This window comes from Prosopis cineraria, unplaced genomic scaffold (assembly GCF_029017545.1).
Source record: "Prosopis cineraria cultivar Desert tree isolate PC_DT_omini unplaced genomic scaffold, ASM2901754v1 PC2, whole genome shotgun sequence".
Taxonomy (NCBI): domain Eukaryota; kingdom Viridiplantae; phylum Streptophyta; class Magnoliopsida; order Fabales; family Fabaceae; genus Prosopis; species Prosopis cineraria.
The window spans coordinates 18105788-18122187 of record NW_026555333.1 but is presented as its reverse complement, the minus strand read 5'-3'; the positions used below and the strand labels follow the sequence as shown (position 1 = coordinate 18122187).

At 28.8% G+C, this 16400-nt stretch overlaps 1 protein-coding gene across 1 annotated transcript; it reads right to left on the bottom strand.

The window, feature by feature from the left end:
• Window positions 1-3871: 3871 nt before the first annotated feature.
• On the bottom strand, window positions 3872-15605 carry LOC129302594 (uncharacterized). The gene is made up of 4 exons (XM_054941514.1): window positions 15383-15605; window positions 5318-5502; window positions 4557-4640; window positions 3872-4410 (listed from the first exon to the last, which is right to left on the bottom strand). Exons 1-4 carry the CDS (start codon window positions 15603-15605, stop codon window positions 3997-3999), a joined length of 906 nt encoding a protein of 301 aa, XP_054797489.1. The 3' UTR covers window positions 3872-3996.
• Between the last annotated feature and the right edge of the window lie 795 nt (window positions 15606-16400).

Here is a 16400-nt window from a genome sequence, read left to right as displayed (position 1 = left end):
TAAATAATATACATTTAAGTACATTTTTAATTTGATTGATTTAATATATAATTTATATATATTTTTTAAAAACTTAATTGTTATATCTATAGAGTTTTATTGACTCATACGATAATACGATTATCTTAAAAGTCTACAAAGATTTAAAAATTTCACATGACTAAAAGATATAATTGATAAATGTGATTACAACTTAAATACATTAATTTAATTAATTAATTTTTCTAAATTGTGTATTATATGATTATTTACAAAAAATTATTTAATTATTATCGAAATTGAGAATCACTGCATCTGCGAGAGCTTATTATCCTATACGATGATATGATTAATTTAAATCTCTATAAAAATTCTTAAAATTTTACATGAGACTTAAATAAATTATTAATTTGAATTATAAAAAGAGAGTTAATTTTAATGATAGATCTTTGAAACCCATATTAACAAATAAGTTTTACTATCATATCTGCAAAACCTTATTAATTTACATGATATGAAATTATCCTAAATATTTGTAGAGATTCAAAGTCTCACACAATAAAAAGATTAAATAATATTCACTATAAATATATTTTAATATGTAATTATACAACGTATATTTTAAAATATAAAAATTTTAATTGTTATACCTATGAATCCTTATTGACTCGCACGATAGTACTATTATCCTAAAGGTCTATGGAGTTTCAAAAATCTCACGTGACCAAAAGATCTAATTAATAAATATAATTATAATTTAAATTTATTAATTTATTTAATTAATATTATAAAAAATATTTATTATTTTATTTGCAAAAATTCATTTATTTATTTATCATATAAATTGAGATCACGATATCTGTGAGGATATATTATCCCACACGATGATGTGATTAATTTAAATCTCTATAAAAATTCTTAAAATCTTACATGAGACTTAAATATTTATTATAAAGAGAGAATTAATTTCAATAATGGGCCTTTGAAACCCATATAAACACACAAAATTGATTCTCATACCTGCAAAATCTTATTGATTTACACGATATGAAATCATTCTAAATGCTTATAAAGACTCTTAAAATCTCACACAACAAATAGGTAATCAAAATATTTGCATTTATAATTGGTGCATAATATTAAGGTTGGCTAAATGATTTACACAATAAAAGTAATGGAAGGGATAGAGAAATAAATTATTTTAATAATTCACTATTCTTTCGACTTGAGGATATATTCTTTCAAAAAAAATCCAGCTTCGACCTAATGCTTGGCTAATATTTAGAAAGGAAGTAACATGGATAATGGCACAAATAGCCGAATGTTTAAACTCAAAAATGATATTCACATGACGACACTACCACCAATCACCTAATTCACATCTAATTAAAAACAAATTGATATCTCATCCTAAAAGAAAAGAAAGAGATGCGAGTAAGGTTTGGGTCGGTCTAACAATAGGATTTTCTTCAACATTTGAACCAGAGTCATCATGGAAATAAATCAAAACTAACTCAAACATAATTAAAAAAAAGTTGCAAGAATTGTATTTAAGCATTTTCCTTCAAGCTGAACCCAACTAAGTATGCATGATACATGCGTTACAGCTATAATGAAAAACATCAATTGCAACAGTGCAGCTGAAAAACTAGATGGAGAAAATAGGAACATTTATCCCAAGTGGAGCTCATGCACATTCCCTTACAAGTTTTGAATAGATTAATCACTTTAAACAAACCTTTGAAGCAAGATCACAGCATTCTCTCAACAAAGTGCTAGATAATACAATGTGAAATCAACCTCAATCATGAACAGAAGCATAATTTGGGACTAAATCTCTTCTACCACATGGCAAGGCAATTGAATCATACGAATAGAGTGCTTAATCCAGCATTGTTCTTATAGCATGATGAACATTAAACCAATTATTCTCAACACTTAATCTATATATCTGATCAAATTCATATGAAGCATATCCTAAAAAAAATTTCTTAAATAATGCAGTCCAATTTCTAGCCATTAGAAATCAGGCTTACAAACGAATTGATACATTCCAAAACCAATCAAACTTAAAATCAGAAATCAAAATCTAAAGCATGTAAATTAATCTCGAAATTGTTACTAAAACGGTGTGAACTTCACTTTCAGTCCCTGGGTTCGATCAGTCCTCCCCTTTCACTTCTTCGGTCTCTGCTTCAATCTCATTCCCAATGCTCCTCCTTTCAACTCCTGATCTTCACTGCATCCATCTCATTCTCGATCTTTTTTCTTCCTCTAGAAAATCGCCCTCAATCCTAAATTCCTTAACCTCTTGATCCTCTCTCGATTCTCTCTTTATCTTCAGTTTTTTTTCTCTCTCAGTTATCTTAGAAAATCAAAAACCTCCAGAAATCTCTCCATCTCTGATCTCAATCTCCTCTGTTCTTCTTTCATTTTTTTTCGTCCTTGGTCCTCCTTCAACTCTCGGTCTCTCCTCTTTCTCCAGATCCCTCCTTCTCGCGTTCTCTCCTTAAATAGAAGCAAAATCTCTCTCGGTCTCCTTTGTTTTTTTTTTTCATCTTCGGTCCCCTTTCAGATCTTCGGTCCTTCCTCTTTCTCCAGATCACTCAACCTCTCTCGACTCTCGGTTCTCCCTTGCTCTCAATCTCTGTTTTCTTTTTTCAAAAATCTCTCCCTTTGATCTCGGTCTCCTTTGTTCTTCCTTCCTCCAGAAATCCTCCCCTCGGTCTCTTTCTCGCTCTCCCTTATATTGAAGACCAAAAGAAAGAAAAAGAAAACAAATTACCTTGCGTATGGCTGAAAATCTGCTCTACTCTTCATTCTTTCACTCGCGTGTTAGGCAGGTTCTACTCTGCTCTTCTCCTTCGCACGCGTCTGGGCTTTGTTCTCCCTTTCAGCTGGCACTTCTCTTGTCTGGCTGTGCGTTTTGCTTCCTTTTTTTCCTATCGTGCAGCACTTTGATCTTGCTGTGAAAGGCAATTTAGGAGTGGGTGATTCATCATTTCACCCCACTTTGTTTTTTTTTAATTTTTTTTTAATTGTTAAAGTTAATTTTTAATAATTAATTCTCAATATTTTAAATGGTAGGAATAATTTTAGGAGATATTTTTTAAAAAAAATTTAAGTAAGATTTTTTTGATTTTATTAAATTATTATTTTTTAAATACAATCCTAAAAAAATTAAATTTATTTTTATATTTTTATATTTTCTTAGTTATTTTTTAATGAATTAAAAGAAATAAGAGTCTAACTAATAAAAGATTTTTTAGGTTAAAACAAAATTAAATTTATTAATTAAAGATTTTTTTAATTTTAAAAATATAATCCTAAAAATGATTAAATTTTATTTTTATATTTTTATTTTTTTGTTGAATTTATCATTATTTTTATTAAATATAAAATATGTCCGAACAAAATATAGTATTCATAATTGGACTCATCAATTACATGTATGAAGTGTTGGAATATTATTTATGAATTATTATTAATTAATTAGCCCAATAGATTGGTCTTTATGATCTTGTATGGACCGTGATATGTGAACCACACAAGTGAGCCCAATGGGTAGAGGCCCAACCCACAAGTCTCCAGGGCTTTTAGAGAGTTCAGAGATGATAGAGTAGAAGAAATGAGTTGTGTATTTGCGGTTATCGACTGATCGACTTATATAGATCAAAAGCTCATTGAATATGTGATGTTTTTCATTTTCTGGTGTAGTCTTGCTTACTATATGAACAGTAATTGTAATACTTATGATAGGTTTCATTTTGTTAAGAGTTTTATGTAGGGTTAAAAAACAAAAATATTCATAAAATAGTTAGCAATGGACACCCAATATCTTAATAAAAAAATAAAAATATCTATAACATTATATGAATGGATAAAAAAATAATTAAACCATTAACTTTGATCATGCTCTTCCCATTGATACACAAAGCAAGGGTATTGGACCTCCTCTGCGGGACACGTAGTTCCGCCCCCGTCTGTTAGTGATGATAGTAAATGGAATAAAGAAAGCTATGGATCCTTTAAGAACCTTACAAACAAAATAATCAAAAAGAAAACAAGGTAAAAATAACGTGCAGGTTTGAAGACCAAGAAAAAGCAGGCGATGATGGTGGACCCACAAACCTTAATACAACCCCTAGCTACCTCCACGAATAGCAACACGGCGATTGCAGAGAGGCAGAGGTCCTGCGAGGACATGTTTTGATACATAGCTCCTAATTCTGTCAAACATATATAGATACATATACTAGGCGCAAAACCTATTTGCCAAAAAGTGGTAAAATTACGATAAGTCTTGGGTTTGCTTTCGACACCATAAGTCTTGGGTGTTTCGGTGTGTTTGATTTTTCGGCACCATGCACTTGGGCATTTGCAGTGCTCATAAGCTTTAAAGCTGATCTGCAACCTCCACCGACAATGACGCTGCAATTGCAGGGAGTTGGATTTTCTCAAACAAAGGAGAGAAGAGGATCTGGACTGTTAAATTGAATTTAAAATATAAATTTCATTCAAACGATTCAAATTTGCAATTAGAGACAGTAAAAAAAAAACAAAAGAGGGAAACTCACCCCGGTTGCAGAGAGGGAGAGGTCCTGTGAACTTAATAAAACATGAACGGCGAGAGGAGGAGGAAGGGGAAATGAGAGCAAGCACTCTCAATCCTCTTATATTTATATGATCGGTGCAAAGAAAATTATAAAAAAAAGACCAAAAGACGACAAATATTATTGGTTGGGTCTAGGGTGACTCTGGCAATTCACTTTTTTGGACAAAGCATCATACATATAATACGTAATTTATTTTGAGTTCATTCTTATCATCTATAGGATGCGTCGAGGTTCGGATCCACGCAGAGCCTCACAACCAGTCAATAGAAACATGCAGTGCGTTTGATTTTTTTTTTTTTTGAAAATTAGTTTGACAAACTAATTTTTTGACAGGAAAAGGAATAAAGCCAAGAATAAATTATTTAACAACATCTACAGCAAGGGTTATAAACACACTTAGAATCTCGATGCAAAATCACACCTATTAATAAAATTTATTAAATATAATTTATAATCTTATTTTTTAAGATAAAAATATATTTTTTAAAAAAAATACCTTCAACTTATATGAGAATATATAAAAAGAAAAATATTAAAAAATCTATAACTAGAGACGTACCATTTAACACGAACAAAATAATATCGAGCAGATCCCGCAAACAAAGCAATCAAAAAGAGAAAACAGGAACAAAGTAAAAATATTGAGCAGATCCGATGAACAAAATAATCAAAAAGGAAAAAACAAGAACAAGGTAAAAATATCTACCAAGAGCCAAAGATACTGCAAACCCACAAACAAGCAAGATGGCTGACCCACCAACCTTGACAAAACCCCTGGCAACCTCCACGGCCATCGACGTGGCAATTGTAGAGAGGGAGAGGTCCTGCGGCCCTGATAAAATATAAATGGTGGCGGTAGGAGGGAGAAAATGCAGCTGCTCAATTCCAGACACACTCACAGCTAGAGCTGTAAATTAAGGTCAGCCCGAGCTTAAAAGATCAGCTCTTGAAGGGTTAGAGTCTAAACGGATTGATCCTATTAAGCCCGATTGCATGTCAGGGTTTCATTCTTTAAGGCTCGGCCCTAACTCTCAGGGCTAAAGGGCCGGCCTTCAGAGCCTCGGCCTTATTTTTTTAAATTATTTTTTCAATTAAAAATTATAAAAAATATATTTATAATCATAAAAAAGTTATTATTCAAAAAATTAAATTTAAGAAAATAAATTTAAATCAATTTACACAACAACAATAAAGAAAACTAAAATATTTAAGTCTAATATCAAATAGTAACATCAAAGTGAATATCAATAAAAATTAAACTTAGTTAATATTATAAGCTAAATCTTAATAAATAAATGATGGATGGATGAATGCATTTAAGATGTTTATTTCTTTGAGTTATGTATTTAATCTTTTATTTTTTTATATTATAATTTTAAAAAAAATTATAAACGGGCCTAAAAGGGCTTTTAGGCCCGATTTACCTTTTTAAAGGTAAAATAGAAGTCCGGCCCTCAATTTTTTCGGATCTAAAAAGGCTGAGCCTGTAGGTCCTAATTGACGGCTCTACTCGCAACCCTTTAATATTTTTTTTCTTGACTTGGGCAGCCCTTTAATATACTCGTAGCAAGCAATGGTAAAATTGCAATAAGGACCCCAAGCCACACATGACAATAAGTGGAGAAATATGTGTTTTGGATTAAACAATTTATAATTAAGGTTAAAATTTAATTAAAATTAATAAATTAAAATTAAAAAAATCAGTTAATGTAACATGATTTATATTTAATAGTTTTTTTAGAAATCAGTTAGATAAATTGAAATTCGTTTGAATAATTTAATTTAAAAATCAGTTAAAATGCTTAATGAAAAAATTAACATGATTTTTTTTGCATATATTCTTTGACTAACTAAAAAATAAAAAATATTAAACTTAAAAATCAAGTTTTATATAATTTCAGTTTTAACTTGTACATACACAAGTAGTTATTAATTTATACTTATATATATTCATTAAAAGCAAAACTTTTCTGACAAAAAAAATGCACTCTAGTTTTATACAATTTAAATTTAAATAAAATAAATATATAAAGTTGAGGGAAAATGACATGATCGAGAATATAAATAATAAATGAATAAAAAATAAAAATAAATGTTAATGTTTTATATTTTTTGACATTTAACGCTGGAGTCCGGGTGGGTAAATAAATAAACAAAAAATAAAAATAATAAATGAAACAAAGCAGGAGCCTGAGTCAATAAATGAGAAGAGAGAGACAACATTGAACGTCAATGTGAATAGAGTGTGTCTTGTAGCTTGGAGAAGAGTGCTCGTTTATACCTTAATTTCAGTTAGAATTTTTTGCTCATTCAAATAATATTTTTTGAGCTTTTTATATCTTAATTTCAGTTTTGCCCATTCTAACTTAAATTAAAAATTAATCCAAACATGCGTATAGTCTTGGGTTCCGGCGTGTTTGGTTTCTGCACCTTGCATCTGGACTAATCTTGACTCCAGTTTTTTAAATTCTACTTTCAAATTTTTATTTTATATTTATTATAAAAAAAATTAATATTTTAATATTTAATATTAAATTGGATCATTCAAATTAAATTAATAAAATAAATTTATTATTATATATAAATTTTATTTTAATAAATAAAAATAAAACTTATATAATAAATAAATAATAAATAAGTCTTGGCATTCGGGATCCATGTCGTTTCCGCAAAAACTGATGAAGTTACAATGAGGATCCATAGATGACAATGACATATATGAATATAGGATTTTTTAAAAACCTATTCTAAAAATAAATTTTTATTTTTTAAAATAAGAAAATAAAAAAATCTGCTTAATAACATATTTTTTAAAGTATTTTAGAAAAAATAAAATATTATTTTGTAGAATAGATAAATAAAAAATAATTTTTAAATGATCTGTGATTATTATTTTAAAGAATAAGAAAAAATTAAAAATATATATTTTTATTATTTATTATTTTTAAAATATATTCTACAAAACATTAATTTTTAAAATAATAAAATAAAAACAATTTTAAATCGGCCCATAAAGTCTTGGCTGATTCGAGCGTGTTTCGTCTTGAGACCAGCTTTGTGAGCACCGCGGCGCTCATATGCCATACATTTTAAAATTTTATTTTTTATATTTTTCTTTTAAAATTTCAAAATTTTAATAAATATATCTTATCACCTATCTTAATAATACATATTTAATTTAAATAATTTAATTTAATATTAATATTTTTATAAATTAAGTATTCAAATATATTATGAACAGTCTGAATTTAATATCAAAATTTTTTAAAATTTTTTTATTTTAATAAATATAATATTAAAAATAAAGATACTTTTTAAAATGAAATTTTAAAAAATTTAAAAAATTAATAATTATAACTTTAAATTTAGTCTAAAGTATATCTGAATAATTAATTTATAAAAATTATAAAAATATTTAAAATTAAATTTATCATCAAGTTAAATATAATAGTATAAGTTTATTAAAATTTATAATTTTTTTTTAATAAATAAAAATAAAATATATAAATCAAGTTCGTCTTTTTACCAAGTGTGTGAGTTGGCAACATGTGCTCTTCCAATTGTTTAAACTTATTAGGTAATAATGGCAGAAATTAGAAAGTTATAGTAGTCTCATTTTTGTCAAATCAATTTAAATTTGATAGTCATAAAATTATTACTCATTTTATCTTAATTATAAAATAATGTTAAAAAAATTTATCCCAAAATATAATAAAAATAAAATTTTATAAATAATAATTTCTTACTATTACTCTTAAGTAGAAATATAATTAAAATGATTGAATATTTAAAATTATATTAATTAAAAGATATTTTTAAAATTTATACTCTTACCTTAAAAAGGTGAATTTGTAAAGTGATATACTCTCCTTTTAAAAAATGTAAGATATTTTTAACTGAATTTCACCCTTCAATAAAGTAGTTACCTCTTTTATAATTAACCTATCTTTTCATATTTATTTCTATTAAACACCCTACAATAAATATGAAGTCATTATCAATAGGGGTACTTTTAAAAAAGTAATAATTATACTTCAAAAGAATAAAAATATTTTATATTTTTAATATCTAACTCCTTTTTTGAACGGAGAGAGTATATAATTTTATATGAGATTGTCTTATAATTTGAAGTTGGGGAGAGTCAGGGTATGTTTGAGTAACCCACTTATGACATTTGAAAAATGCTTTTTCACTTTGGAATGTGGGATATTGAATAGAAAAAAAATAAAGAGATGAAAGTGTATTTAAAAGTGCTTTGATAACGTTATTGAAAATAAATTTGTAAGATGATAGAGCTTTTAAAAAGTGGGTTTAAAAAATGAGGTATATTTTGACCATGATATCCCAAATAAAACCTATTATTCTTTTATTTAAAAAATATTGTTAATTTATTAAAAATATAATAATCATTTAAATAATAATAATTAGAGATTAAGTTTTTAATATTATATATTTAATAATTAATCATGTTAATTTTTAGTATTAATGTATATTCAACTATTTACAAAATTTTTGCTCAATAAATCAAATTTCATGTTTTATAATTTTATTATTTAATATATCAAATTTTATATTATTTAGAAATTTTATCAACCAACAAAGATTTGTTCAGTTAGTTAATATTTTTAATGAAATAAATGTATCATACATATTTTTGAATCATGTTAATTTTAATATTAATATATGTTAAACTATTTATTATATGATATTTCTAACATATAAACTTTATTTTTTATTAGAAAAAATATATCTTTTGCTCCATACACTTTGCTCATCTTTTATTATATGTCCCTGCATTTTTTCCCAATATTTTGGATCTTTATACTATTATTTTTTTGATATTTACGTTCATCCGAAGTCCCTATACTTTATTCATTTTATTCATTTAAGAATATAAAATAGTGAAAAATAAATGTGTAGAGACTTAAAAAACTGAAAAAAATATAGGAACCTATAACAAAATACAAGCAAAGTGCATAAACCAAAAAGTATGTTTTCTCTTTTTTTTTATTATTATTGAACATATTAAATTTGATGTTATTTTAATTTTTTTTACATTTTTTAAACATTTTTACTATATTATATTTGTAGAACAAAAATTATTAATCATCATAAATTAATATCCTTTTTAATATTATATATTTAAAAGTACATTTTAAAATTAGAAATCATTATTAATCTAAATAATTTTTAATTTACAAAATCAATTTTAAAAAATTATATCTAAACACAAATTTTTTTATCACAATTATTTTTATTGAATTCACTTTTAAAAAAATAGATGTCAAACACAAGCTAACTTATTATCAATTTCCCTGGACCAAAAATAAAAAATCATTAAAATCTTTCAGTTCCCTTCCTGGCTTCCCAAGCAGTTGATCATTAACCTCTGTCAAGAACCAAACACTCGCTGTGCTGCTTCGTTCACTACTTGAATACGTGAGTAAGTGAAGGCATATCCCTTATCCCCGAGTCTATAGACCGTGCAAAAGTCTCCCATTTATATGATGTTTATCGTTGTTCTGGGGGAGTCTTGATTACTGCATGAACATTTATTGTAATACATGTGATAGGTTGCATTTTGTTAGAGTTTTATGTATATTAAAGCAATCATGCATTTAATTGAAAGGACTATAAATAACCTAAAGGTGGGTCTGGTATGTAGACTTTGAGAAATGGGATGAGGCCTTTTCCTCACTTCAGATTCATTCTTGGGCATGTTTAATTAGGTACGCAATTCTAATTCACTCAGATTCATTTTGTCTCTCCCTTTCTGATTGGTACATAACTGCTCCGAAGCTTCTCTAAAAGTCAGTTTTTGTTGTGTCGATTCGGGTTCTATATGTGATATTCTGGCATCTCCTTGAATTATGTTTTAAGTTGATCATACTAATGGGTAGAGATGCTATGAATGAGATGACACAAATTTTCGGAGTGAAAAATCGCAATGAACTCAATGTTAATGTTGTTTTTATTGCTGTCAAGGGTAACTTCAAGCAAAAGCTTTGTTAGAAATCGAAGTTTAGTTTAATGGGAGCTTGCTTATGATAAAGATGTAGCGTGTAATATATGTTATACTTATACACATATATGTGAAAATAATACATCGATAGTGTTATTGGGATGTTGTATGCAATATATTTTACAAGTGGTGTTCTCAATAATATACGCACTAGCTATTTTCCTATTGCTACGTGCCTCAAATCATAGTTCAAGGTTTAGCTAGGGTTCGCTGCTGTGCCATTATTATTGGAAAAATTGCCAGTTTTTCTCCATTATTTGAAATTGTTAGTCTTAGATTTGGAGTTCTCATGAGAGGCCAGGGTACAATTTTGGGTATTTTTGAGAATATAGGCTAGGAGAAAATAAAATGAGAGAAAATATATTTCAAGAGGATAATTTTTTATTCACCAATTTGTTCGCTAGTGAGACAAGGCTGTTTCTTGTTGTCCATATGTTCGTTATATAGATTCAAAATGTCACATAAATTTTAGGTAATAATAAGGGGACAACAATTATTTAAAAAATCAAATATTAATGTACTAATATCTTTATTCATTTTTTTCCTCGAGTTTTGGTTCAAAAACATATTTTTTTAAATGTTGCAGCATTTTAGGCTTTAGTTCAACATACACTCTCAAAACAACATCATAGTCATGAGTAGCTTGTCAGAAGTTAGTAGTCCATCTTTGTTTTTCTTTTTGACTTGTCTGAAGTGCTGACTAATAAAGATGAATCTTGATGTTGTTGCATGATTTTATTGTAGTAAACCATATATATGAGAAATTTTACTATCTCCTACCATCATTTAGAGTAGCCTTGATGGTTTTGTATTTATTCTTTGGGGCCATTCTCATGAAAGCTGCCGTAATAAATTAGTTCTTTTTAGAATCGGAAGTTGCATTTAGGCATTCATTTCCAGTGAAGACTGTTTTTCCTCTTGTTTATGTCCAATTAACGTTAAAGAAAATTTGTAATGGAAGAGAAACTTATGAAATAAAAAAGGTGCTCCACTGATGTCTTCTATATAATTAAGATGTTGGCATATGATTGTGGTGGGTCTGATAGTAGATTGTCTTTTAGGAATAACTTTATTGTTTGGTTTTCATACATGACCCCTCCAGTTTTCTTCACTATACATCCTTTTCACATGGAATTTATTCCATGCAACATTGAAGAGATCATGACAGCTAGACTTTTAAAATCAAATTTTGCAGTTTATGTCATCATATACTTTGCTCAAATGAGTATTAGTAAAACGCTTTCGGAAGAAGAATTGTCATCTTTGTACAACTCATTGTATATATGCATTTGTGCATTTGTGCGAGTGTGTATTAGCCTGATATCAGCTTGTTCCATCTTATGGAAGCCTTTTAACATATGGCTCCGGCATGTATTTGAAGCTTTAGAGACTTAATGGAAGTTATGGTGTGAAGAGGGCTTCACATATGGAGAAATTTATTGTAGGTTGTTGACTTTGTGAAGATGTGATTGTCACACAGAAAATAGTATCTTCAGTGACAGCAAAATTTTATCAAAAAGTTAATTAGAGGGAAGATGTTATTGATATATTGTCCTGAATAACCTTGCATGTATACAGAAGAAATTCCAGTCCAATAACAAAACACAGCAAGGTGTCAATTAAGTTTCTGATCCTGTTAATCAAAGCCTGGGTCATTCAATAGAATATGGTTCTATGCTTAGTAATGGGAATGCCTTCTTTGGGGGTTTCATTCGAAATTCCCAAGGTCTGTGGTTAGCAGGTTTCAACTTCAAACTTGGATCCCTTCTCCAGCCATAGCGGAAGTCATGGGAATCATCAAAGGACTAGAAATATGTTGGTTTTATAATCTGAGACATATTGAGGTTTTATGTACTGTGCGGATGCAATAAATCTTTATCATCAGGTTCCACCGTCATCAACACCTTCCAAGACATTATTCAATATGTTGTCAATTTATTGAGATGAGATTGAAATGTGTCCATTAACTTTATGTATAGAGAAGCGAAATACACTGCTGACTCTTCAGCTTGTTTTGGTCATACTTTAGTAAATGATTTTTGTATCTTTGATCATAAGCCATCTTTTATTGAAGAGGGAATATGATGAAAGGGTTTGTTTTTAGATGGTTTTGTTTTTGCCCTGTTTTAGTAGTTTTCCTTGTTGTATGGTTTTTTTCTTAGCAAAATAAAGCTTATTTACAAATAATAATAATAATAATGTGCGTATTAGGAGAGGAGCACGGTGATCCCAACTTGCACGGGGTATCATGAGTGTTTCTCAACAACTGGAAAGGGAAAATCATGTCAAAAAGCGCAAGGCAGAAAAAGCTAAGCATTGGACTCACTTTAATGGGACCCGCCATGCGAACAAACTTGGGAGACTTTTAGTTAAGTACCACGATAGATAATTAATTTTAGATGAGTGCAGAAAAATTTTAAAATTTTAATTCAATTCAGAAAAAAAAAATAAAATTTGACTGTAAAAAAAATTAAAATACCTTTCACCTATTATGTAGAATCACTATATGTTAATTTTCTTATTTCACTCGTTAGTTTACAAATATAAATTGTAAATTACATGATTTGATATGTCAATAATTATATAAAATTTGACATTAATTTTTCAATCATAAGCAACAACATCAGTTATTAAATTACTAATTATACTAGTTAATTTACTAACATTAGTGATAAATTACTGAGAGGTCTTATAATTTACTAAAATTAATTATAAATTAACAAGTATAGTTAATAAATTAATAATTAATGTTACTAATTATCTGATAAATAGATGTAATTTACAAGTAAAGTATAAAAATTAATAATTAGCAATTTTGCATAGCAATTTAAGGGTATTCTAATCTTTCTAAAGTTGAAATTCTTTTAATTTTTTTAAATTGAACTAAAATTTCAAAAAAAAATTAAATACACCTAAAATTAATTCCCTATACCAATCCTTAAGTGAAGTTCTCCCAACAAACTTTGTGTTTAGGTGAGAGCAATTGATGCTTTCTCTGTAGGTACTTTCTTTCAAATTCATATCAAGTTTTTACGAATATGTTTATACATTTTATAGGACTTCTTAATAATTAAATATATTTTATGGGATCAGGTATGATTTTTCATTTTATTTTTGAATGGAAGGGAAATTACGTTCAAATTGGTAAGAAATCACAAACAAAGGAAATACAAGTAAATAACAAACAGTAAAGAGTTAGGGTTTACTGTGACACAGTTAGAATTTTCACGAGGTTAAAATATTCTAGAAGCTTCCGGAATGATCCAAAGACAATCAAGAAGGCATCGAAGAGCTCTAGAATACACTAGTATAACTTCAAAAGATCTAGATATCTCTAAAATAGTGTAGAGAGTACATGAATTATCTAAATTATTTTAGGGATATCCTCCTCTTATGCATTCTAGAATTTTCCTTGTAAATATCAAGATATTCCTTGTAAATATTTCTATAGAAATATCTAGAGATAGAATGTACACTGTTGGATCAAATCAATTCCAACCGTCCATTAAGGAGGTGGGAACTTTTTGGAAGAAAGGAGGGAGCCTATAAATACCCCCTCACCCTTCATTTGTAACCACTCAAGCAAATCAATAAAGCTCTCAAGTTCATTCACTTAAGCTCTATACTCTCTACTTGTGCAACTAGTCCTCTTAAGTTTCTTTTCCTACTTTGTGGGTTCGGCTGACTTAGTCAAGATCAAGAGGTTGATCTAGCTAAGGCTAACACAGTGCAAGGAAAGAAAAGTTTCAAGGTCGTGACAATGTAGTATCAGAGCCATGGTTTGGGTGGATACTCATAGACTTGTAGGCAAGGATGTCAGGCATAATTGAGGAAACTCTCACTCATGTGGAAAAGAGGGGAAGGGAATCCCAATCTTCACACCAAGGTAACAAGAAGGCACGAGGCACTAGTAAGGTACGTTCAGAAGATCTTACTATACTCTCCATAAAAATTGATGCTTTAGAGAAAGTCATGGAAGAAATGGTGGGTAGAGTAGAGAAAGTTGATGGTGATATGGTTATGTTGGGGAACCACACTCTCAAAGAACTAGAAAAGTTAAAGGGTAGTGTGGATACCTTATAAAACTCTGAGGATCAACAGGAGGATGCCATGAAATCCTTGGAGATAAAGGTGATGAATGCCATTACCACAATGCAACAATAGCTCAACACTCTTAAGACTTCCTTAAAAGAAAGAGGAAGGAACCCACTATTGGATGGAAATAGTGGAATAAGGAAAGTCAAGTTAGACCTTCTCAAACATAAGGAACTCAAGGAGGTATGAGATGCCAAGGAAGTTGAGAACTTCTTATAACAGATGGAACGTTATGCTAACACCTTGGGGATGATTGATGATCAAACTAATTGACGATCAAACTAAGGTACATACCACTACTTACTTCCTTACCGACAATGCCATGCTATGGTGGTAAAGAAAGCATGCAGGTATGGACAAAGGGCTTTGCACAATCAATACTTAGGATGTAATGACTCTAAATTTTAAATTAAATTAAATTAATTTTTTTCTACGAATTAATATTTTATTTAACTTAGTTTTATAGCAAGTGGAGAGTGGTAGTTGACAGGAACTTATTTTAGTAACTTTCTTGAAAATTCAAAGTTAGAATTTTACTAAGTAAAAGTTAGGTTTTATTTATTTTTCTTATTATAGAAAATTTCGTGCCTTTTTGATAATTTTTCCTTAGGCTTTACTTCTAATTTTCCCAATTGTCTTTTTGAATTAAATTTATATTCTCCTGTTCAACCTTCACGAAACAAAGCACCCCATTTTTTTATTTGTCTCTTCTTTCTCTCCACCGCCAATATGCTCCTCTGGTCTTCACTGTTGACCCATCTCTCTCCAATCCCTGCTGTTGGTTTTCTCCATCGTCGTCGACTCGTGCTATCCTTACTGTCACGATTGGCTGCTAGAGATGGTGGAGTCACCGGATTCTCTTCTTCCATCGCTCTCTGTTCTTCCAGGTTCATGTGTGAGTGTGTTTGGTCTTCAATTTCCTTTCCTCCTCAACTGCGAGATGTGCTAGATGAAGCTTAATTCCTTATCTTTTGTTGCATGGCGATTTTTGCCCCTTCTAAATGGTTCTGTCGTGACTAATGATGATGGGGACTGAAGTTCTACCTTACTATTTCTGCTGGTTATTATTTAGTAGAGAGGGAAATTGAATTTTCTTTTTTGTTTACAGCATTAAAGGAAGAAGCTTGAGGAATAAGTATATACATGCTAAAAATTTCTTGTTAAGAATGCTGATGTTAGTTGCTGCCAAAGGTTATTCAAATAATTGATTGGGGTTTAATTTAAAATATTGTGTTTTTAATAATACTTAAGTAGTATATGAAAGTTTGATTTAAAAATTAAATGGTGAGTTTAAGAGGTTAGGATGTATGCAGATTGGTTATGTGATGAATAAATAGGAATGGTTTCAAGAGGTTTGTTTAAGTTCTTAAAAGAATGATAAGATTGATTAATTGATATAATTAAATTTGAGTTTATTGACAGGAAATGAGAAATTTATATGTTGGGTTTAAAGTTTATATTATTGATGCAAAAGCTTTAAGAAATTATAATTGAATATAATGATGTAGTGGTTAGTTTTAAATTAAAATGTTCATTCCTGAATTTGATTAAAAAAAATTACTTGATAATGATTTTAGGATTATGACTTATTTGTCAGGAAATTGTGAGCATCATTAGAATTAAAATAAAAAGATAAGAGAAGCAAGTTTTAAAATTTTTGAGAAACTCTCAAATGAGTGGGTAGTGTC

Coding starts and splice junctions, on each gene's coding strand:
- LOC129302594 (XM_054941514.1), bottom strand. CDS start 15,605: ATGAACCTGGAAGAACAGAGAGCGATGGAAGAAGAGAATCCGGTGACT. Junction 5,503..15,382: donor GGGTGCTTTGTTTCGTGAAG/GTTGAACAGGAG, acceptor CTTAATTTACAG/CTCTAGCTGTGAGTGTGTCT. Junction 4,641..5,317: donor TGCTTGTTTGTGGGTTTGCA/GTATCTTTGGCT, acceptor GAGGATTGAGAG/TGCTTGCTCTCATTTCCCCT.